At 42.9% G+C, this 24,303-nt stretch overlaps 1 protein-coding gene across 1 annotated transcript in view; it reads left to right on the forward strand.

The window, feature by feature from the left end:
• Positions 1 to 24,303, forward strand: part of arhgef4 (Rho guanine nucleotide exchange factor (GEF) 4) — a gene marked incomplete at both ends in the record, with an annotated part of 106,868 nt that overhangs the window by 74,741 nt on the left and 7,824 nt on the right. The window contains 7 exons of the mRNA XM_080751704.1: positions 12,726 to 12,905; positions 14,490 to 14,675; positions 16,191 to 16,370; positions 17,252 to 17,484; positions 19,911 to 20,040; positions 20,656 to 20,787; positions 21,457 to 21,706. Coding sequence (XP_080607830.1) covers positions 12,726 to 12,905; positions 14,490 to 14,675; positions 16,191 to 16,370; positions 17,252 to 17,484; positions 19,911 to 20,040; positions 20,656 to 20,787; positions 21,457 to 21,706 — 1,291 coding nt within the window. The remainder of the gene's footprint in view (positions 1 to 12,725; positions 12,906 to 14,489; positions 14,676 to 16,190; positions 16,371 to 17,251; positions 17,485 to 19,910; positions 20,041 to 20,655; positions 20,788 to 21,456; positions 21,707 to 24,303) is intronic.

Consider the following 24,303-nt stretch of genomic DNA (forward strand, 5'->3'; position numbering starts at 1 on the left):
TTAGAACAGGAATAACTTTTAATAATAATAATAATATGTTTTAGGGAACGCCAATCTACACTGTATCATCTTAATTTAACTCTGAGAGTGTACAAATGGAACCAAATGGACCCATAAGGTTCATGTCATTCCTTCAAGGGTCCAGGTCATTTTGGTTCAATTTGTTCACTCTCAGAAGTCCGGACCCCATAAAGGTCCATTTGGACCCCTGGTGGTCCCCGGAACTGGCGTTGAGAACCAGTGATATAGGACAGTGATACTCAAACTCAAACTCAGGCTCGCGGACCACTTCCTGCCTTTGGCACAATTTTGACAGGCCCACCAATCAATCAATCAAAAAAAAAGGAAACAAAGACATTTTTCTTTTAGACAGAATGAAGTTATTATCTTATCTTTAGCCCAATTACATTACTATTACATGAATAATCATCCAGGAAGGGCCTTCAGAACAGCAGCAAATATGAGCCTCCGCCTCAGGTGTGAACCAGCACTTTAACCCAAAATGGACAGATGCTTTCGCTTTCATTTTACCATCTCATGCAAATCCGATACTGCTGTTGATGTTTAATTTGCCAGAAAACAGTGTCAGTTGTTAAGATCGACAATATAAGGCTCCAATGAAAGACAGAAGTTACCAAGTATCATTAATGTTGTAATTTTATCAAATGGCCCGTCCCTTGCCATTTTTGTATTTGAGTATCCCCGATGTAGGAGATGGTTAAAAGGATCTGATTGCATTACTTACTGTCAAATGACCCCATTCCAGGAATCCAAGGTCTGTTTTGAATACAGCGAGGCTGGATCTGAACGGATACATTTATCCATAATTCAGACCATCTTTTCACACAGTTCTGTCATAAAGGCATCATTTGGTGCATATCTTTTGCAATCCTTCCTGATTTTGTGGACATTTCTGAAAATCTTCATTCATAATGGCATGAGCAAAATAGCGATTTTTAGGGATATAGGGTTAAAGTGGTTAATTTAGTTTTTTGTTGCAAATACATATTATAGTGTGCATGTGTGTGTGTGTGTGTGTGTGCGTGCGTGCGTGTGCATTAATATGCACACATTATGTGTGCACTGTGCATTATTCACATATTATGCACACAATATGTGTTCATTATTATGCACACGTCCATGCATTATGCGTGTGTGCATGCCTGCATTATACGTGCGTGCGTGCCTGCGTTGCATTACAGCAGGGGTCTTCAACAGGGGGTTCGGGACCCCTAGGGGGTCCTCAGAGTTACTACAGGGGGTCCTTCAAATCTTTGTGTCATAGAAACCTTTTTTCTCCTTTTTTATATTAATCACTTGAACCCTAACGTCCATATTCTGAGAACTTTAACCAAAAATAGCACATCTACAAGCAGATCTGTAGATCGGCTATTTTTGGCAAAGAGCTTTTGTGTAGAGGGGAAAAAAGAACAGACTAAGTACAGAGTGAAAGGTCAAGTTTATTAAGTATTGACGGTTCAAGTGGTTAAATATCTGATAACACAAATTGACATGAATCCAAAATACACTGATGATTGTGCTGTCAAACGATGAAACTATATGGAATCTGGGGGTCCTTGCTTCATCTCTCTCTCAGCTAAGGGGTCCTTGCCCTGAAAATGTTGAAGACCCCTGCATTACAGTATGCGTGCATGCGTGCACGCGTGCATTATGCGTGTCTGCGTTGCATTATGCGTGCGTGCGTGGCATTATGCACACATGCATCTTGCAGTGGGCTCCTAGGGCCTGTGGTGCCATATGCCAGCTGGGTGCTGTGGAGCAGAGCCTGGGGCAGGCAGCATGCTCCAGACTGGCTGATCCAAGAGCCTCCTCCACAACAGACACCTTTATTTACTGCTCAGCTGCCCACGTGACGTCAGCACCCAGGGGAGACGTGAAGGGGTCCAGCTGCTGCCTGCTGCCGCGCGTGTGCGCGTGTGTGTGTCAGGGCTTGGTCGAATCCGCCATTGCTTCTCTGGGCGTACAACATAGAGCTTTCTCCATAGAGCATCGCAGTGGGCGTGGTTTACTGGTGCCACTAAAGAAATCTCCCGTTCATTTCCCCATAGACTTTCACGAAAATATTTATAACAATTATGTTAAGTCTATACAAACAGTAAGTATAAAGAAGTATATACAAAGAAGGGTCAGGGAAGGGTAGGGCTGGGCTACGTTTGTTTTTACCAGTTGCGAACGGCTGCCGCCTGTAAGTGGTTTTTCAGGGCGATTTTAAAGGATGCTAGGGATCCACACTCCTTTAAGGCATTCGATAGGGCGTTCCACATTTTGGTGGTATAGCAGAAGAATGAGTTTGACCCTTTGTTGGATTTGACTCTGGGTTGAACGTGATCTGTGGCGCTGCCTCTGGTGTTGTAATTGTGGACATCCTTAACGTTTATAAAGTATTTTGACATGTACATGGGTATCATAGTGGTGTAGTGTATCTTGTACACCAGGCCCATTGCAAGTTGCTGTACTCTGTCATCTACTCTGAGCCACCCCACTCTTAACTGGTGAGTAGCGGTGAGGTGAGTCTGATAGGGACCCTAATTAGTTTGTTTTGGGCTGTTTGGAGTTTAGTTTTTAGGGCTTGTGGGGCGTCACAATACCATACGTGGACTCCGTAGTCAACAGATGGTGAAGTATTTTAGTGCAGGTAATTGCAGCCACCACCGATCTCGTGAAGAGTGAAAACGGGACCGCTAAACATTCGGAACTTTCCGCGACTCTGCCAATAATACATTATTTGAGACACAGCCGAGTTTTTGCCGAGCCAAACAAGGGAATCACGTGATCCCCTCCCCCGATTGGCTCATAACTAGGACATGACGTATGTGTGGTCAGAAGAATAGTGGGATTCGTGAGGACACTTCCTGGTCCTCACAAGATAAATGGCTTTGTGGTGCACCCTTTAAGACCCGGACGGTTTAGATTTTAACCACTTTAACCATTATTCCATGCTTTAACTATTAACAAAATAGCGGATCTACAAGCTCACAGCCCAAAGCAAACTTTTGCATTCAAATCTCTGCTTCTGGAGGGGTCCCTGGAAAAAAAATATTTAGATGGGGGTCCGTGGCCAAATACCTATCATTTTGGGGGTCCTTGACATGTTTGAGAACCACTGATTTCGTTGAAGGATTTAGAAGACCTTTATAGAATCGTGTCAATATATTCAAAGACACATTTTTTTCAGGAATGTTGTGGTGTCATGTGTGACAGCTACGTGCGTCACAATAATCTGAAACCTGGCAGCGATCGGTCCAGCAGTTTGCAAGACTAGGATAGATAGACTTGCACGCACGCACGCGCGCACGCACGCACACACAGTATTGCCATACCTATACTGTATAGGCTACTGTTTCTGACATTACAATTGTAGGGGGCGGCACTGAAAATAGCTGAAAATGTGTGAGCTTATTTATTGGGCTATTTTTCGGTGTGTGACATCGCAATGCTAAAAAAATAGGGTCAACTCCAACCCCTAAACCTAACCTCTATATCGTTGTTGTCGTGTGGAAACCGTGTCCAAAACCGTTTGTTTTGTGTTTATCACTTTAACAATGATTTGAAACTAGTGAAGATAGCCGATCTACAAGCACACAACGCCTCGCACCGCTTGTGTGCTTGTAGATCTGCTATTTTCACTAGTTTTGTGCGACAGTCTTGTATGATGAAGCAGGGCTTTAATTTGCGCTGGGAAAAAAACGTGCAAATTTGAAACTTGGAGATACAAGGTTTCTGCCCGACAACGACAATATGCCTATAGAGGAGCAGGAAAATGGTCCTCACATTGTTGATTTCTCGAATTTAGATTTCTACAATACTGGTCCCCACAAGTATAGCACACACACACACACACACACACACACACACACACACACACACACACACACACACACACACACACACACACATACAGACCGACCCTCTTATAGACGGCTAGCCCCGGCTAGCACGCCGTGAAAAGAGAGAGAGAGAGAGAGAGAGAGAGAGAGAGAGAGGAGAGGCAGCAAGATGTGAGCTTGTTGCCTAGCAACCATCCACCCTGTCTCCCTCAGCAGGGTGATGGATAGACCGCAGCCGGCCGGTCACAGAATATTGCAGAAATAATAAAGAAAACACATAAAAAAAGCACTTTCATCGACGCGAAGGCAGACCCAACATGGCTATTATATAGAACCGCTGACGTTATGGAGAGATATCCCTGCGTTGGTCCCTTATGTGCCAAAAGAGATAAGCACGTTGCAGGGGAACAGTAGTCTCGCGTGGCCAGACTGTTGCCTCCGCGATTTGGACAAATGCTCCCGGCATACAGTCTGGCAAACGGAAATAGAAACGATGAGTGCGAGAGGAAGCGGATGTGACGCAACCGCTCCCTTGGTGCAGTAACAATAACATGTCCTACTGGAAGCGTTAAGTCCCCTTTCAATATTTCTGGGGGTGTTATTACGTCTTTCTCTGGTGTTGTTGGTGTTACCTCCATGATGTTTTGAAACGTTTTCTTAAACTATACACCCATAACAAGAATAGGCCGCTCGAATGACTTTGTCTGAGCTCTTGTTTTTCTGTTATGTTTCCAATGGGACTACATGGGTAGTCCCATGTACTAATGGGTACTACTAGCAGTACCCTCGCTCTCTCCCTCTCCACCCTATCATTCCCTTTGCCCTGCGTCAAGTGTGGGCTTTAACCCATTCAGAATGGGTACACTATATTGTGTATCATTATTTTATGCTTTAACTATTGAAAAATAGCAGATATACAAGCTCACAGCGCGGCAACGAGTGCCGCGCTGCGAGCTTGTAGATCTGCTATTTTTGAAAAATCGTGAAAATTTGAATTTTGACCCGATTCTATAAGTGTCTTTTGAATCCTTCTAAGATTTTTTTTTGAAAAACCTATGTTTCTATGTCAATATATGAAATAACAGTTCAGTGCAGCAGTGGCTACTTCCGATACTCGCCGTTCGGGAGCTGCCGTTCCAGACTCTATATAGCATTGGGAGATTGTGGAATAGTTGTCTGGCTACGCGAGACTAGAGGAACAGGGCAGTTGTGCAGTGTTGCCTTGTCTGCTCATTACAAGGGACTCTGGGCTTGTTTCTCTTAGATATATTTATGTTTGGCTTAGTGAAGGGTTTGATTTATTGATTGAAGACTTTATTAGAAGTTTGCATAGGAAAAGGTACAGTTTCATGACGGTACAGTTCACTGGTACATGGTCTACTAAAAGGAGATCCATGAAAAGACTAAGCTTATTTCCACAGGAAACCATTAAAGTATCTCATATAACATTGAATGACAGACGAATAGAACACAGTACTATGCAGTAGATATGTAAAGAAAAATAAAATGAGAAAAAAAAACAAAAAAAAAACAGTAAGTCTAAACAAACAGTAAGTATAAGAAGGGGCAGGGTAGGGCTGGGCTGGGCTGGGCTATGTTAGTTTTTTTTTACCAGTTGCGAATGGCTGCTGCCTGTAAGTGGTTTTTCAGGGCAATTTTAAAGGATGCTAGTGATCCACACTCCTTTATGGCCTTCGGTAAGGCTTTCCACATTTTGGTGGTATAGCAGGAAAAAGAGTTTGACCCTTTGTTGGTTTTGACTCTGGGTTGAAAGTGATCTGTGGCGCTGCCTCTGGTGTTGTAATTATGGACATCCTTAATGTTTATAAAGTATTTTGACAGGTACTTGGGTATCATAGTGGGTATCCACAGTATAACGTCTGGCCTTCGGCCTATTGGCAGCTTGAAAAGTGGGCGGGAGTACTTGCCTTGACAGACAGACTCTTCTAACCAATCAGCGTAGCAAAACATCTCTCAGCCAGTCGGAAGAACGGCAAACAAACAAGTTTTTTCGGCCGATGAACTCCGCTAGCGCATCCCCCGTGTTACTTTTTAATTGTTGTCTCCACCAGCCGAAGGCTGAGGGAGAGTATGTTTTCCCCTCCGTCCGTCCGTCCGTCCGTGCGTGCGTGCGTGCGTCCGTGCGTCCTCCGGCGCCGTTGGCCCGGTCGCTGCCAAACTGTGCACACACACTCCCTCGACACCAATTCAGAACCTCTGCCCCAAATATTTCACATGGGCCTGTTCTAGCGCCACCAGGAGGCCGACTTTTGCAAAATTAACTTTTGCCAGTACTCCTACAGATTTTGTCCAAAAATCACGTAAATCAGTAGACAGTATCTCTACAGTCATGTGATCGACATGGATGTGACAGATTTTCCATATTCCATCCTGATTGGCTAAAACTGGCTTTCAAAGTTTGCAGGATTGGTCAGTTTTGAATAAAATGCCTGAAATCCTGAACGCAGTGTGCGATTTTGGTGAAATTGTGCATGCACATTCCCAATAGGCAGAGGAATAAATGCCACTTAAGAAAAATCAAATCAGCCTCATGGTGGCGCTATAACAGGCCGATTCATGTTTTCACCTATAACTCCACCGATTAGTGTCAAACTTTGTATGCTCACTCCTTAGAGGCCAAGGTAAAACCTTTTCCCTGCATTTTTTACATCAGCCTTTTATAGCGCCATCAGGAGGCCGACTTATGTAAAACACATTACATGCCTGACCTGGTGGAGACCTGTGCTCGGAAGAGCACTGCTTCTAGTTGTAATTGATTCCAACTCTGAAATAACTGCACTTATTGCTTGTTTTATTGTTAGAGCGTTAACTGTTACACTTGTTGCATCGCGAGGGCAGCCATTGTTGTTTTGAAAATGCTGCAGCATGCATCTACGTCACCGTCTACACATGGACCAATCAGGAAAAACTTTTCACTCGTTGTCAGGAAAGACTACGTTTGTTGTGCGGAAGCAGTCACTGATTGGCCCCGATCAGAGAATAATCAGTATACTCGCTGCCAATCCTCGGAAGTCTAGACGTTATACTGTGGAAGGAATGAGTGAGTGAACGCAGATGACGTCTGGCCCCGCCAGGCTATCTGTTACCACCCAGGCTAGGGCCTCTGTTACCACCCAGGCTAGGGGTCCCTAGAAATGTGATAAAGCCACAAAAGCATTTCATAAATATCAGACTACATTTCACTTAAACGCCAGAGCTTAACTCACTGTAACTAAGACTTTTTTTTAATTAATGTGAAGAGAAACCTCACATTTTGCAGGTTACATTTTATCTAAAAGGCTGAATTTCTCAGATCTAGTATTTCTGCATGGCATAACTCTATAAGCTATATCTACAAAACTGTTGGGTCAATCTTCACAACCAATATATCATTTTGTAGCTATGATTCCCAGCTTTCAAATGAAATGAAAAAATGAAAATGAAAAAAATGTCAATGACTAGCCCTCAGCTGTGTTCGGTCACATATGAAGGCATGGTTGACAATGGGCGAAGTGCTCAATATTTCCCTAGTCTTCCTCCTTTGCTCTCTCATACTGGCTGTTCCTCTCGCGTCCCTAGATGCCTTCCATCCAGCGTTGCCACGTCCGCTTATTATAAGCAACTTTGGGCTTGGTTTAGTGTGAAGTCGCTTGTAAATATTGGTAGTTGCGGGTTGCGTTTTTTTGGGGCTTGCTTCCTACAGTATATGTTGTTTTTACCAGTGATTCTCAAACATGTTAACTCAATTAGCGCCGATCCCGAGAATACTCGTGAAAAATACTCGAGTAGCACATGCTGCCGATCCCGAGTATACTCGTGAAAAGTACTCTATTACTGTAACGGCGGTACTCTATTACCTGTTGGTGCACGGAAGGTCCTGACACGATCGCCCTCGCCGATTCATCATCATCACGGATCCACGAGCACAAAATAGTAATCCCATAACATTGAGGCAGACGGGGAATCTCATCTTTAATGTCCATTATCTCGAAACAACACTTTCAAAGGGAGGATGGCAGTAGATTCTCGCTTATATAACACATGTTGAAAAGCACCGATCCGCCATTACTCAACAGTATGTTGATGACGAGCGATTCCGGTGAAGGACGTGATGACGTCAAACCGGAAGTGTTTACGCTATGGACTTCTGGCCTTCAAAATAAGACAACGGTCGTGGATGCAGCCTGCGGGAGGCACGCTGGACATTTTAATCCGTTAATTTCAGGAGCACTAAATGAGTTAAGAACCCCCTACAGGGCAACCAGACTATAGTTCTTGTCCCACTTTATTCCTTTCTTTCCCTTCCTAGATAAACGTTATTTTGCCGTGCTACTCGTCCTCCCACAGCACTTGGGCCATACGACCAATCGGCTGGCTTCATTGGGAATCGATTCCGTGCAATTTGCTAAGAGATATGTTTTATAGTTTAATTTATATCATTTTATTTGTGAATAAACGTTCTCCATTGACTTTAATTAAGAATTATTATAAACCTTTCACAGATATGGAGATGACTGACATCATAGACCACATGAGGCTGACACAGTATATCCATATATGGGCATTCCAAGATATGCGCTTAATATTGTTGACATCATGGATCTCCATATATGGGCATAAAAGGGACGAGGACGGAATTTCCAACTGCGTCTTTCTAGTTTCAAATAGCTAATGTATATAACTTTAAAGGGGGCTCATGTGGCCTATAGTCATTTCTTTCGTGCTTGTTTTCAAAGACCTGGCTGCTTGTTACTCTCGCAAAATCTGTCAACACTGCTTCCATGGCTCTCCCCAGGGACGTGCTGGCCATTGGGAAAAGCGGGGCCTCTCTCTATAGCGCGCAATGAGGGCCTCTCCAACTCTTTTTCCCGGGCTGAATCAGGGGCCCAGCATGTCCCTGGCTCTCCCCCTCCATCTGGCCTTGTTCACCTCACCATGGCATCAGCATCATTGATCTCTGTCAGGCTGCACTCAGACTCGCCCCGGACGAAAATCGATCGATGCCTTTCCACAGAGGCGACGCTTTGATTAGCTTAGCGGTGTAATGGCTCAATGATCTTATTTTTGCTCTGTGGTATCAAATGGAACGGGCTCCTCGGTCCATCTGCTGCTACAGACTACACCCCCGTTGCATGCATCAAGACAGAGTGTGTATAGTGCACCTTGTCAGGGGCGTCACACCAAATTCTGGGTACAAGGACTCACTGCGGGCCCCCCATGAATGTTAACTATTGAAAAATAGCAGATATACAAGCTCACAGCGCGGCACTGAGTGCCGCGCTGCAAGCTTGTAGATCTGCTATTTTTGAACAATTGTGAAAAAGTGTGCAAGAAACCCATGTTTCCATGTCAGTGATGCTCAAACTTTTTCATGTGATCCTTCACATGAAAAAGTCCCCCAAAAAAGTTCCAGGGACCCCCCCCGGAAGCAAAATTTGAGTTACAAATGTCAACTTAAAACAATACATATTCAAAGATTTGCACACATTTTCACGACTTTTCAAAAATAGCAGATCTACAAGCTTGCAGTGCGGCACTCGGTGCCGCGCTGTGAGCTTGTATATCTGCTATTTTTCAATAGCTAAAGTTACTACTCCACCTTGGGCCCTGGTAACTCAGTCCCACTTTCCTACCTCTTGTGACGCCCCTGCACCTTGTTCCAAGGTTATTCCAAGGTTGTTGCTGTTTTGGTCCTTTTTTAGCGGTGCTCCTGCAAGGAGCCAACCGCTCCTTGTTTGTCCTGAGGAAAGGGTCACCATATAGCCACATTTGTGGGACGCTCAATGAAATTAACTCACTAATAGCACCGGTCACTTCACACTGGGTGTGATTTTCTTTTTCATTACGTTTGAGCAGATACAGGCTTTATGAATAACATTCAAAGAACCTATCACTGATCTGCAGCTACTCATATAAACTGAATGTTGGATGATCCATGGGATTACACTCACATATGGAGGAGGTGTTTTGTTCAGCCTCTTCTTAAAGGCATGAATACTTCTCGATGTAATGTCTCCAACAACCGCAGGGGGAAGGCTGTTTCCATGTTGTAGTACTGTAGCAGAGTGGAGACAGGGGGAAGGCTGTTTCCATGTTGTAGTACTGTAGCAGAGTGGAGAACGCTCCTATCAAGGCATTTGGTGTGTTGACTTGAGGATCTTCAGGGCATGACTTGGTAGTACCCTCCGGATGATACGACCCGGGATGTGAGCTTGGGGTTAGTTACTGTTAATAGTTACATTAACCCATTAAGTAACACTCAATGCCAATGCCCAAAATGGCTCCAAGGTAGATGTGCCATGATTTTGTATGTTTTTCTTTACTGTGCAATGAAAAAAATGTTTTTTTTTTTTTTTATAATTTTTTTCCCCACAGAAACAGACACAGTTGTTGTGATTCAGTGGCAAAAAATTTGTCAATCAGACAAATGGTTCCAGAGATAGAGCTGTTTGAATCAAAAAAAGTGTCCATCCACTAGAATGAACACACATTTTCTCAATCAGCTAAACGAGGGAGCCAACACACAAACAGAGAAAAGCATCTCTCTGATCTCAGGTCATTTTGACATCTTAAAAAAAAAAAAATAATAATAATAATAATAATAATTAAATATTATAGCCTTTGATCTAAAGACGTCATTGGCACACAGGGCCCATTGAAAAAAGCAGTCATGAGACGTCATTGGCATTGAGTGAGTTAAGACCTGGAATTATTTTATACTTTAGCTATTGAAACTTTTTTTTTAAAAGACTTGCACAAAATAATGTTCAAGATTTTTCAAAAATAGCAGATCTACAAGCCCGCAGCGCAGCACTCGGTGGCGCGCTGTGAGCTTGTATATCTTCTTTTTTTCTAATGGGTTAACTAAAACCATACAAAATAACAAAAACTTGATATGGAAATAAAAATAAAACGAGGCGTTACAAATAAACGATAGCTAACTAAAACTGTATTTTACTGTGTTTTGGGTGGATGGATTTGGAATCTATGAAAAATGTTGCAGCTGTGCCCGTTTTAACCACTAAACCAAGCACTGTTGTCAAAAATGGTTACAGATTTTGATGCCACGTAAAAAGTGGTTAACTGTGAATAAAAAATAATTTTGGGGTCCAAATGCAAAATTCAAGGCTATAATAACCTTGCCCTGTTCAACGCCATGGTACTGTAAATGTCATTTTGAGATGAATTAGCTTCATTCTCCTATTCAATGTCATCTCTCACACCCTGCATACCCACTGTATACCCTGCATCTTCTAAACAGTGTGATGTGCTGTAGTACTCTCATAGTTTTATTCTTTACCAAATACCAAATTCCCCAAAGTGCTGCCGTTGCAAAGAGCCAACAAAACCACTAGACCAGGGCTTCCCAAACCTTTACATCAGGCGTCTTCAACGTTTTCAGGCCAATGACCCCTTAGTTGAGAGAGAGATGAAGCAGGGACCCCCACAACCTCTTCATAGATTTGTGTTTTCAGATATTTAACCACTTGAACGGTCAATACTTATAAAACTTGACCCTTCACTCTGTACTTAAATCTGCTCTTTTTACCCTCTACAGCAAAGCTCTTTGCTAAACATTTTTGGCTAAAGTTCTCAGAATATGGGTTCAAGTAACCTGACTTGCGTCAGATGGTGGCAGTAGTGCGTAGGCTACCGCCCTACTTTACCATCTGAGATCTCTCGGTGGGAGTTGATAACGCTCGTAAAGCCCCGGGCCGGACCAATCAGCGGCAGCTATGGGCGGGCTCTGAGCGGCTCTGAGCCAATAGAGTCTGATTGCAGACCACGTGGATGCAGACAGGCCAATATGAGTGGTTGGAGTTGGCACTCCCAGACTGTGATAGAGAGACGGCCACATCCAATCGCCTGCTAAAGAATTTCAAAAAATGGCCCGCCCCTTACATCGAGTCTGCCCGAGAGGTCCCAGATGTAAGGCAGAGCGTTACGCACTGCTGCAACTATCTGGCGCAGTCAGGTTAGGGTTCAAGTGGTTAATATAAAAAAGGAGAAAAAAAACTTTCTATCACTCAAAGATTTGGAGGACCCCCTGTTGTAACTCTGAGGACCCCCTAGGAGTCCCGGACCCCCTGTTGAAGACCCATGCTTTACATGCCAACATCCGCAGCCTCCGGTTGTGGACTGATTTACAAGCTCACAAGTCACAAACAATATTTCATAAGCATAACGGTGGACACACAATATTCCTATTCCTAAATAAATTTAACAGATCATCACACCCATCTGCTGCAGCCTGTTCTTATGCTAATGCAGTGTCATTTGAGGGGTTCTGTATAATATTTGTCATTGTCCTGGGTTGTTAATTGAATTCCAATACCAAATACGCATACATTTGCATAAAGCACGCATATTTTTAGCACTCCCATGTTGATACTGTAAGAGTATGCAAGACTTGAAAGATATCCCTTTAAGGTATATTGTGAACAGATAAAAACGGATGACTTAGTAGCATTTAATCATGCGATTAAATGATATGTAGCCTGCATGCAAGTTTAGTTCAGGCAGAATACAGTATACTCGAGAGGTTTGTGGGTGCATATGGTTGCGTATTACAACGGTACTACGCAATACCCATATGTCATGCAGTCAGCTGACAAATTCACCCTTTGTCAAGTCCCGCTCGTTGTTCCAGGGACCCCCCCAGAAGCAACATTTTTGTTACAAATGTTCGCTTAAAAAAATACATACGGTATATTCAAAGATTTGCACTCATTTTCCTGACTGTTCAAAAACAGCAGATCTACAAGCTCACAACGCGGCACTCGGTGCCACGCTGTGAGCTTGTATATCTGCTGTTTTTCAATAGCTAAAGTATAAAATAATTCCGGGGTGTTTACGCGTCCTCTCCCTCCCTTCCAGCTGATCAGCGATGGCAGTGTGGTGTACGCCGAGGCCCTGTGGGACCACGTCACCATGGACGACCAGGAGCTGGGCTTCAAGGCCGGCGACGTCATCGAAGTAGTGGACGCCAGCAACAAGGAGTGGTGGTGGGGCCGCATCCTGGACAGCGAGGGCTGGTTCCCAGCCAGCTTCGTGCGGGTGAGTGAGTGGTAGAAAACACTTCTCCAGCGACGGAAGAAGTATACTCACATGTTTTGCTTATAGTCAAGTCGCTTGTGTAATTTGGTTTTTATTTTCGGGGGATTATTAAAAATATATATTTTTTTGGAAACTTCAGAGTATAACAAATCAGAAAATCCATGATTCCATTTGCAAAATCCGTAGGGACATTTTGACAGCTGCTGAAAGTTTGTCTCATTCATTTACTATATACACTATACTATAAAGGGGAAAGAAATACCCCCAAAAATCTGCTTTAAGTAGCATTACTATATACACTATACTATAAAGGGGAAAGAAATACCCCCAAAAATCTGCTTTAAGTAGCATGTGACGGGTCAAACTAGGGGTTTTTAATGATTCTGAATCCAATGCAAGCATCAAAATGTACATAAAGTACCAATAGTCAAAGTACTCATTGTGCAGAATGTCCTTTTTCACAAGTTATCATATGTCTAAAATGTCTAAAAATCTTTTGAGAATAGCAGATCTACAGTACAAGCTCTTTACACCACTGGTACCACTTCTCTACCTCTCTCTCTCGCTCTCTCTCTCTCTCTCTCGCTCTCTCTCTCTCTCTCTCTCTCTCTCTCCGCCCCTCCCTCCCTCCCTCTTTGGAGAGCTGAGATAGACAGAAATTCTTTGCCACCTTGCACTTTTAATTGCCCGTGGTGATTAATGACAGCAGCTGCTGTACTACTGGCAGAGAGTGTGATTGCCCGTGCCAAAGAGCTGTTTCCCATCACCTGCAAAATTAGGGCTCTGATATCTAGGTGTCTTCAATTGGTCTGTCGTCATTGGTCTGCTCTGTTGTACTAGTTCCTTTATTTGTCAGGGTTTGGTTTCCAAGTCCATTAATGCATGACAAAGGCTTGTACAGTACAAAGCAAAGGCTTTTTTCTGATAAATATTATGGGAAAGCTGAAATGTTTCATCATCACATCAGAGCTTCTGTACAGGGGCTCTTAATGCTGTAGGAAGCCAGCTCTAGACTTTTAGAGCAGTGGTTCTCAACCTATTTGGTCGGGATCCCCAGGGGGGTCCCCACATGGTTTTATTTATTTCATATAGGGAGAAGAAGTGATATGAATAATTCCATACTGCATCAAAAGTAATCAACAAACTATATTATAAAAACTGGTCAAGCATTGGTCAAATTTACGAATAATATAATACAGCAGATCTACAAGCACGTTGTGTGCTTGTAGATCTGCTGTTTTCACTAGTTTAGTACATTTTATAGATGACAAATACAAAACGAACGGTTTTGGACATACAAGTTTTCCACCCGTCAACGACGATATGCTATAAATATAAGGTGCTGGGAGTGAAAATTGTAATGTAGGGGTGCCTCGGATTAAAAACATATTCACGGGGTGCCCTGAGACAAAAAGGTTTGGGAACCCCTGGATTAGGCATCGGTCTGTTAGGGAGGCGGAGCGATCTGTTATCAAGAAATAACACACCGCTGATTTCAGCGATCGACCAATCAGAATCAAGCGTTCAAACCGAGCCGCGTGATAACAGTGCGCTAACAGTGGCCTCTCTGCCCGCCGCCCCCAGCTCCGCGTCAACCAGGACGAGCCCATGGAGGAGTACCTGGCCCAGCTGGAGGAGACGCAGGCCGGGGCGGAGGAGCTGCTCCTGGGGCCCGGCCTGCCCTGCAAGGAGCAGATGAGGACCAACGTCATCAACGAGATCATGAGCACCGAGCGCGATTACATCAAGCACCTCAAAGACATCTGTGAGGTCAGTTGTCTGTTGGTTTCACTAAGTGTACATCAGGAATACAAGCAGTCCATTTAAGAGTCCATTTGAGAGAGGGTGGCTGCAGTCGGTAGCGCTGTCGCCTCACGGCTAGAAGGTCCTGGGTTTGATTCCCGCCGGGGGACGCTGGGGGCGTGTTCCCTCCTCCACGTCATCAGCGCCCACACCCTAGGTGGGGTTGGCGAAAGGGCCTTTCTGTGTGGAGTTTGCATGTTCTCCCCTAAACCCTAGGGAAGGTACCTCGTACCCTCACTAAAAACATGCAGTAATCCTGGTCTCTATAATGCCTCCACCGGGGCGCCTGATGGAGGGCAAAGGAACTAGTTGGAATAACATGTTCCTTCCATGCGCTATGTTCAACCGGGGAAGCGGCCTGTTCACTCCTCATGCACTGAAGGAAGCTTGAGCTCAGTTCAGGGCCCTTCCCAGGTTGGCAGAGGGAGAGCAGAGCCCAGGATTACTAGCCTGGTTCCAGTCCATAGACCCGCCCACTCTCAGAGTGGACTGTTTCTCTGGTCTGGAATTGTGTTCATAATAAGTGATTTCTGGAGCCGAAATGACGGCTCCTCCAATTAGCGCAGGGGGTGGGGGTGGGTTTAACAAATAACCAATCCGTGCCGTCAAAGTCCCTCCCCTCCAGAAATCGCTCAAACAGGGCACAATGTCAGACTCAAGCTTCAGCTGAGTCTGAAATCAGGCTACAGGATTACAGCTTAGGCACTTGGTTAAACATGGGTTACAGAATTGTGGGATAAAGATTTTAGAGATTTTAATTTAATTTTTTTTAGAGAGTCCATTTGAGAAAGGAGAATGTTGCAAGTGAAGTGAGTGTATTTAGTTTCTGCAAGCACAAAAAAGGAAATCACCAGAGGTATAGTGAAGATATATGGAGAGTCTACTGTACTGCAGTGTTTTCCCACACAGTCAGGCTCTAGTGAAGTCCCTTGTTTGATTCCCGGGCCGGCTGAACCATTTCCTAATGACAGGCATTCCTTCTCCCTAATATTGTATACCCATCAAAAGCTCAGAAAAAGCACAACAAATTTCACTACACATTGTGAGCTTATAGATCTTTCTTTCTTTCCTTTTTTCTAATTAGTGAAAGAAGTAGGGCATAAGCGGTTAAACGTTTTAATTTGGCAATGTGACAACACGTGCTATTGAGGCTATTCTGCATGGATATGAATACTGTAATACATACTGTATACAGTGGGCCTTGATATTCTGACTCACCCTTTGGCAGTGATAGAAGACGTACTCACATGTTGTACTTACGTAAGTGAAAGTACCAATACCACCATGTAGAAATCCGGTACTCAAAATTGACTCGAGTAAAAGTACAGAAGTATTCACATCCAAATATACTACTCCATTACTGAAAGTAAAAGTACTCATTTTGCAGAATGTCCCATTTCACAAGTTTCCCAAATGTATAAAAATGCTTTGAAAATGGCAGATCCTAACGAGGCGTGTTGGTTTGGTCATACCGCGACGCAGGGTTACATCAAGCAGTGTCGCAAGAGGACGGACATGTTCAACGAGGAGCAGCTGCGCACGATCTTCGGCAACATCGAGGACATCTACCGCTTCCAGAGGAAGTTCCTCAAAGGTCTGGAGAAGAGGTTCAACAAGGAGCAGCCGCACCTCAGTGAGATCGGCTGCTGCTTCCTGGAACATGTGAGCATACTTGGACATTTTCTCAACCCATCTAGACCGGGAACGCATTATCACGCAATATTTTATGCTTTAACTATTAAAAGAATAGCAGATATGCAAGCTCACAGCGAGCTTGTAGATCTGTTATTTTTGGAAAATCGTGAACATTTGTGCAAGTCTTTGAATATTTTCACCCGATTCTATAAGTGTCTTCTAAATCCTTCTAATGTTTTAAAAAAAAAGCTATGTTTCTATGTCAGTGGTGCTCAAACCTTTTCATGTCAAAGACACCCAAAACAAAATATTTAGTTCCAGGGACCCCCAGAATAAATATTTTAGTTACAGATGTTCGCTTTAAAAATACATATATTCAAAAATGTGCACACATTTTCAAGGCTTTTCAAACATAGCAGATCTACAAGCTAGCAGCGCGGCGCTGTGAGCTTGTATCTGCTATTTTTCAATACTTTAAGCATAAAATAATTAAATAAGGAGTTTAGCTGATTCTTGTTTTGGAATCATTCCATATTGTATAAATCCTGTTGTTCTATTTTAATGAAGTTCATCATGTCCAACATCATTAAAATAATACAGAACTTACTTGAATTATTGAGTCAATGTTTGCTTAACAACACCGCTGGCTAATCAGTCACGTAGACCTATAGTTGATTTATTTAGATTTTTATATACAGTATATTTATTTTCCGGGACTGTTTTCGGTGACTTTTCAAATCAATCCACACAAGTGATAACATAGCTTGCAAGCTGCAAGCTAATTTTCAACACTGTACTGAAATGAATGGAAAACAAAGTGATAAAAATCCCACACCACCCCTTTATATGGCCATGTGGTTAAAAACCCTTTGTCACCGACTGCCTGTCCCCCCGCCTCCATGATCCAGCAAACAGATTTCCAGATCTACTCGGAGTACTGCAACAACCACCCCAACGCCTGCATCCAGCTCTCCAAGCTCATGAAGGTCAACAAGTACGTGTTCTTCTTCGAGGCCTGCCGGCTGCTCCAGAAGATGATCGACATCTCGCTAGACGGCTTCCTGCTCACCCCTGTCCAAAAGATCTGCAAGTACCCGCTGCAGCTCGCCGAGCTGCTCAAATACACCAACCCGCAGCACAGGTGAGTCTCGTGGTTTTGCGTTCTCAGTCGCCCGCAACAGTTTTTATTTTATTTTTTAATACTTTATTTGCGGGTTTATACAATACCTGTTATTCATTTCATCCATAGTAGCTCACAATTTTTCTTCACTTATTTAATACATCCTGCATTTCTTTATTTTTTTAATGTACAAACAGAAATTAATACAAAAAGAAAAAGGAAAAGGGGAGGTAGAGTAGAATTAAAGCAGAAATAAGCAGTTTTCTGCTGACAGGAATCATGCAATTGCTTATTTTTATTTTTTATTTGTATTTTATTATATTCAGGCGGCTAACAATGCTCCATAAAAAAGGTCTCTATGGTGCCTCTAGGAGCCGCAGTCTACCTCCAAAACTATTATTTCATCTGTAAGAAGCTCTGTCATTAGCAGCTCATTGGTGCATGAACCAGCCGACCGGGGCTAAACGGATTGACAGACAGGTCAACCAATCTGAACAAGAACAAGAGGCGGTCCTGATTGATCTGTTATTTTGGATGGGCACCCAGTTTAATCGACCAATGACAGAACTTCTCATAGATAAAAATAATAGTTTTAGAGGCAGATTGTAGCCCCAGGAAGTGTCACACACACAACATTTCTTTAGGAAGCATTGTTAGCCGCCTGAATACAATAAAATTAAAAACATTTTTTTTAAATAAGCAATTGCATGATTCCTGCTTATGTCAGCAGAAAACTGCTTATTTCTGCTTTAAGAGAGAGAAAAAATAATAAAAGGGGGTGGATAGCTTTTATGTATGCCCCTAAAAATACTTTAACCCTTCATGTACCATTTCTGAGACCCATTTACTCCAGTTTCTTTGAAACTCATCTTCACGGTTTCTCATTTTGTAAGTAATTCTTTCCATCTCATTAATCTCTTCAACTGTTATTTTCCAATTGTTACTAGATGGTGGCTTTGCATCCAACCATTTGCGTGTGATTTGTTTTAAAGCAGATTCGTAATATTGTATACAGAGCCCACGACTGATGTGAGTCATTTGGATTCCGTAGAAGTCAGCATGTCTTTTGTGGAAGCATGTTGCGCAGCCGCAGCGAAAGTAGCCTATCTACAAGCTCTAAATGCTTGTACACTACTTACGTGGATTATTTTAGGTCAAACCAGCAAATTATGCTCAGAAGCATCTTCTATAAAACCCTAATGGTCTTTAGGTATTTTTATTTTTGAGCGGTGGTCACAACGTGCTCCTGTCTGTCTGTCTGTCTGTCTGTCTGTCTGTCTGTCTGTCTGTCTCCGGGTCTGTAGCCTGCAGTAACCTTTTCTGACCACACATGTTAAGGGAGGGGCGCTGTTGCACACACACACACACACACACACACACACACACACACACACACACACACACACACACACACACACACACACACACACACACACACACACACACCACCGCTCAGTTCACACAAGTGTGATTTTATTTATATTTCACAAAGAAAAAGGTTAAAGCCTCGATCTTATTTCTTCACCTGGTTGGCAGTATGTAGAAGAGTAATATTACTAAAACATCAGCATTTTACATAATTATTCTGTTAAGAAACAGCGCTGGGGAGGGCTCCTTTCACAGTGTTTCGCAAATCACATATTAGGACTTGTGCTGAGGTTGTATTTTGCTTTCATCCATGAAGTCTGCCATCTACGCACAAAAGAAAAGAGAACACAAAAGAAAAGAGAAAAGAAAAGACTGCTGCTTTGCCTTTTTTATATATATGGTCGAACTATATAGAACTAAACTCTACGAGCCAAAGGTCACAGCACTATTCACGATGCAACCCATATCTGTGTTGGCTGCAGGCCCATGGGAAGTCATTTACAGCAGGGGGGGGGGGGGGGGGGGGGGGCTCATGCACATGTGGCCGCGATTCGCGTGCGCCGAAAAGAAATCGGGTTTTATTGGGTTTTGTTCGTCTTATTATCGGGTTATATATATAATCCGAAAATACATAATATAATATATATTATTATTTTTTTTGCACCCAGCATCCCTACTTCCCGCGGTAATGGTTGGCTGTTCTCTGTATTCCTATACAATTCCCATGATACGTTTCATGTAGTCGCCACTGTTTCTATTTGTAAAGCAAACAAGAAGTAAGAGTTTTAGTTTACACATTCACAGATTTTATACCAGTGACGTCACTGAAGAAAATGTTAGCCCTACTAAAGGATTACCGTACTGTACTGTATGCACGAAGTCCTTTGGTTTTTCAACTGAATATATTTTTTATGACTATATACCATCTGTTAAAATTGGCAGTTACATGATGAAATATCATTACCTTCAACCACAAAATTTGTGGCAGAAGGTAATGATATTTCATTTTATTTTATACGCTATTAAAATGTAATTTATATGAACCAACCTCTCCTCGCCTCTCCTCTGTGTTCTCTAAGGGATTACAAGGACGTGGAGGCTGCGCTAAATGCCATGAAGAACGTCGCCAGGCTCATCAACGAGAGGAAACGGCGCCTGGAGAACATCGACAAGATCGCACAGTGGCAGAGCGCCATCGAGGACTGGGAGGTAAGCAGCCACGCTTCATGTTGGGAACATGTGGCCTCAGCTCACACAGGAAGATTCTGCAGCCATGTATCTGCTAGGGCGGTGGTTCTCAACCTTTTCAGGCTGTGACCCCCAAAAGAATCCTATTTTAACTGGGGACCCCCCCCCCCACACTGACGAGCACTCAGAGTTGAGGCATAACATTTTGTATAACATGGTTCTATGGTGAAAATAGCAGATCTACATGCTCACAACGCCTCACAAGGCGTTGTGAGCATGTAGATCGTCTATTTTCACAATTTCTCCCTCTAATATTTGTCAGTTTGGCCAAGGTTTAATTTGTCATTTTAGAGCTATTAAAACGTCCTTACATTGTCATTTTAGAAATGTGCAGATACCCTAGTCTATACACTTAAACGTTATGTTTAAGTGTATACATAACGTTTAAGTTATGTATATAAGTTATGTATACCCCCCCCCCAGGTTGAGAACCACTGTGCTACGGTAACGTAAAGGTTATGTATAGTATCGTGTTAAGACAACCGTTTCTGTGTGTGTGTGCGTGTGCGTGTGCGTGCGTGCGTGCGTGCGTGTGTGTGTGTGTGTGTGTGTGTGTGTGTGCGTGCGTGCGCGCAGGGTGAAGACGTGCTCAGTAAGAGCTCTGACCTGATCTTCTCTGGAGAGCTGACCAAGCTCTCCCAGCCCCAAGGCAAGAGTCAGCAGAGAATGTTCTTCCTCTTCGACCATCAGATGGTCTACTGCAAAAAGGTGAGTCAGAATGTCTTCATATTCAGCAGCCAGTGTTGGCCAAGTTACTTTCACATTTGAAAGTAATAGACTTTACAATATTGACTTTCTGTGTATTATGGCACTTATTACACTACGTTTGTGACTTTCAAAAAAACCATACAAAATTAAATAACCGAGGCAGTATGACTTGGCCCTTTTGAAATGGAAGAGGGATAATGTTCCATAGCTGGTAACCTAAGCACAACAGCTCACATTTATTGCGGTATATTATATCGATGCTGCATTCTTCTTGTGCAATATGTACCGGTAGGTAGGCCTATTAGCAGATGTAGAAAAAGTACTCACATTCTTTACTTAAAGGGGAAGACCACCCCCATTTTCAATATTGAACTATGTCATTAATATACCTTAGAGGAGTTGTGTGGAAATAGAAAAAAAAGTTCCCCCCCTTCTGTGTTGCCTAGAACTGGAGGATTGATTTTGGGGTTTGTATTGTAAAGTGATGTAATCACATTGTACTTTGCAATACAAACCCCAAAATCAAGCTTGTAGATCTGCTATTTTTAAATAGCTAAAGTATAAAATAATTCCAGGTCTTAATGGGTTAATGGTGCATTTTGGAGCACCACATATGCCGTAGCAACATAGGTTTTTTTTAAACCATGGGTCTCCCATTCCGGCTCGCAGGACCTTCTGAGGCGGGACATGCTGTACTACAAGGGCCGCGTGGACATGGACCAGATGGAGGTGGTGGATGTGGAGGACGGCAAGGAGCGAGACTTCAACGTCAGCGTGAAGAACGCCCTGAAGCTGAAGCTGCGCTCGCCCGCCGGCGAGGAGGTGCACCTGCTGTGCGCCAAGAAGCCCGAGCAGAAGCAGCGCTGGCTGAGGGCCTTCTCTGACGAGAGGAGACAGGTCCAGCACGACCGCGAGACAGGTCAGGATTAACCCATTTAGAACATTATAGTGTATCATTATTGTATGCTTTAACTATTGAAAAATAGCAGATATACAAGCTCACAGCGCGGCACCGAGTGCCGCGCTGCGAGCTTGTAGATCTGCTATTTTTGAAAAATCGTGGAAAATTTTAATTTTGACCCGATTCTATAAGTGTCTTTTGAATCCTTCTAAGATTTTTTGAAAAACCTATGTTTCTATATGTCAGCAATCTGGCTATAGCCATCATCAAAGAAAAGGTCCTTTTCAAAAAAATCGTCAAATCCATTCTCACATAATTTGGGTAAAATCTGGTTACGGATCTCGCTCTTTAGAGCCTAGAGCTGTGAAAGAATATTTGATATACGAATATTCCTTTGAATGTTAACAATAAAAGAATATTCTAAAGTTAATTAATTAATTAAAAAAAATCTGCCGTACTTCTCGCGAGATTCTGGGCGCATGTAACATTAAAAGGTGGCTGGTCTCGCGAGGCAGAAGTCTCCATTCGCCGCTGCAAAAGTGGGCTGATCTACAAGTCCACAATGCGTCGCTGATCCAATACGTTGTGGGCTTGTAGATTAAGGGTGCATGTTTAGCGACACCGTCATTCAGCGAAGAATAAACCTCCAGCTGCTTAACTTTCTCTTCACACTGACCGTCGTCCGCCTAGCAGACACAGTGCTTTGCCTCTGAGTTAAACTTGCTCACGTTTAATCACACAATATAAATTTAATTGATTCAGAATGATAACGAGTCAAGCTGAAACGGGCGACTCATTTGGTAGTGACGGGAAGGCAGACTGTTTACAACGAGACTTCTCCACCGAAAACACAATGTAAAAAAGCATGGATTTCTTCTCTCACCGAGTCTCCCCGCACGCAGCCACGGTCACGGTAAAACTCCCTCCGTCACACTACTCTTGTAGACTACCTAATTTGGTTCAAACCAAAACATAATCCATTGGTGTGATTATAATTGCTCGTTTCATGTCGTGGCTGTTCCAACTGCCATCACAGCTGCTGTTACGCTTCGCATCGACGATGCGATGCTGCTCTTGCCTTTACCAACGCCATAGATAGAAGCGACTGTCTAGAATAAACAGCTTCAGGGGGGTCGTGAACGTCGCCTAATACAGGTCTATTGATATGCATATAGGCTCGTCGGGGGCGCGACCGCAACAATGGCTGTATTGGTGTGATTATAACGTGTAAAAAAAAAAAAAGCTCCGAAGCTCCGAAGTGCGAATGCTTCGAATTTTTTGAATTATTCAAATTATTCAAATTTATTCGAATCAACGATGGATTTTAAAGGGAATATTCGAATGCCATTTTTGGCAAATTTTGACAGGCCTACAGCCCGGTCCTCCTAAAACACAATAAGGTTTTGCAATATAATAAGCCTGAGTCCGACACCAAATTAATGTCATTTCTCTCTGACGTCACTTTATTAATCCCCAATTTGATCTTTCTTTGTCTACGGTTTGGACTTTATTCCCAATAGAAGGAAAAGAAATATCACATTTGTTAGCATTTTTTTTTAATGAAAACAATATTTTTGAAACAATGTATTCCTGAAAATCTTCGATGCGACACATTGACACTATTAGGGATGTTCGATATTATCGGCCTCCCGATATTATCGGCAGATATAGTAGCATAAAAAAAACTATATCGGAAAATATGTTGCTATTTTATCTCGACAAAAAAGAATCAACTTGTTTGTTTTACCGTCTGTTGCACATCTGTGAGGTCTGAACTGAATAATAAGTTGTATTTCGCTATGCATCGTGTACACATAAACCACTCCCCCTTCATTAACAACATGTATTACATTAGATTTATTCGATATTTATGTTAGATATTATGTTGATATTATAGCTATTTTATTGTATTAGATATGTGATGCTGTTACCTGACAATTAGTTTACTTTTGGTAAAACTCCATGATACGATTATCGTGAGTGTTTTTTTTTATCACGATGAACGATAATATCGCTGATCTCCCATCCCTATCTGTATGGCAGAGTATGTTGTGTACAATATAACTCATACAATTTGGAGTGGTTGTATTTGGTCTCCCTGTTCTTCTACTGGGACATTTAGATCCTGTGTCTTGGTTGTACCGTACATGACCTTTGATGCCATCCTGTTTCTGGATTGACATGTATTTTGACCAGTTTAGTGCTTAAAATTTCAGCACTTGCATTGGAGACTCGGGTTCAAATCCGTGATTGAACAGGAAAGTTACTAGTACAGCTTTTAAACATGAATTTACCAAGGAGTATTAGGGCTGAGAGGGGGGGGGGGGGGGGGGGAAATCCTCCGGTGGGGGCGGGGCAAATTTCTGACATTTAAGTCAGAGTAAAACGGATTGTGGAGGAGATTTTTTTTTAAACCGTTTTGGATTTTTGAAATACAATTTATTACACCTGTGTTCAGAATTGTCATCTTAGTAAATTAGGTTGCATAAAACATGGAAGTACATTATTGAATTGCGTCATAAAGGAAGTCCGGAGGAAGACGAGACACGCAGCCTCAAATATCGACGTTCGATCCATTAACTGTCATGAGGACACTTTGAAGTTTACACGGCCCA

Source organism: Nannobrachium achirus (assembly GCF_963921795.1).
Source record: "Nannobrachium achirus genome assembly, chromosome: 21".
In the NCBI taxonomy this organism is placed as follows: domain Eukaryota; kingdom Metazoa; phylum Chordata; class Actinopteri; order Myctophiformes; family Myctophidae; genus Nannobrachium; species Nannobrachium achirus.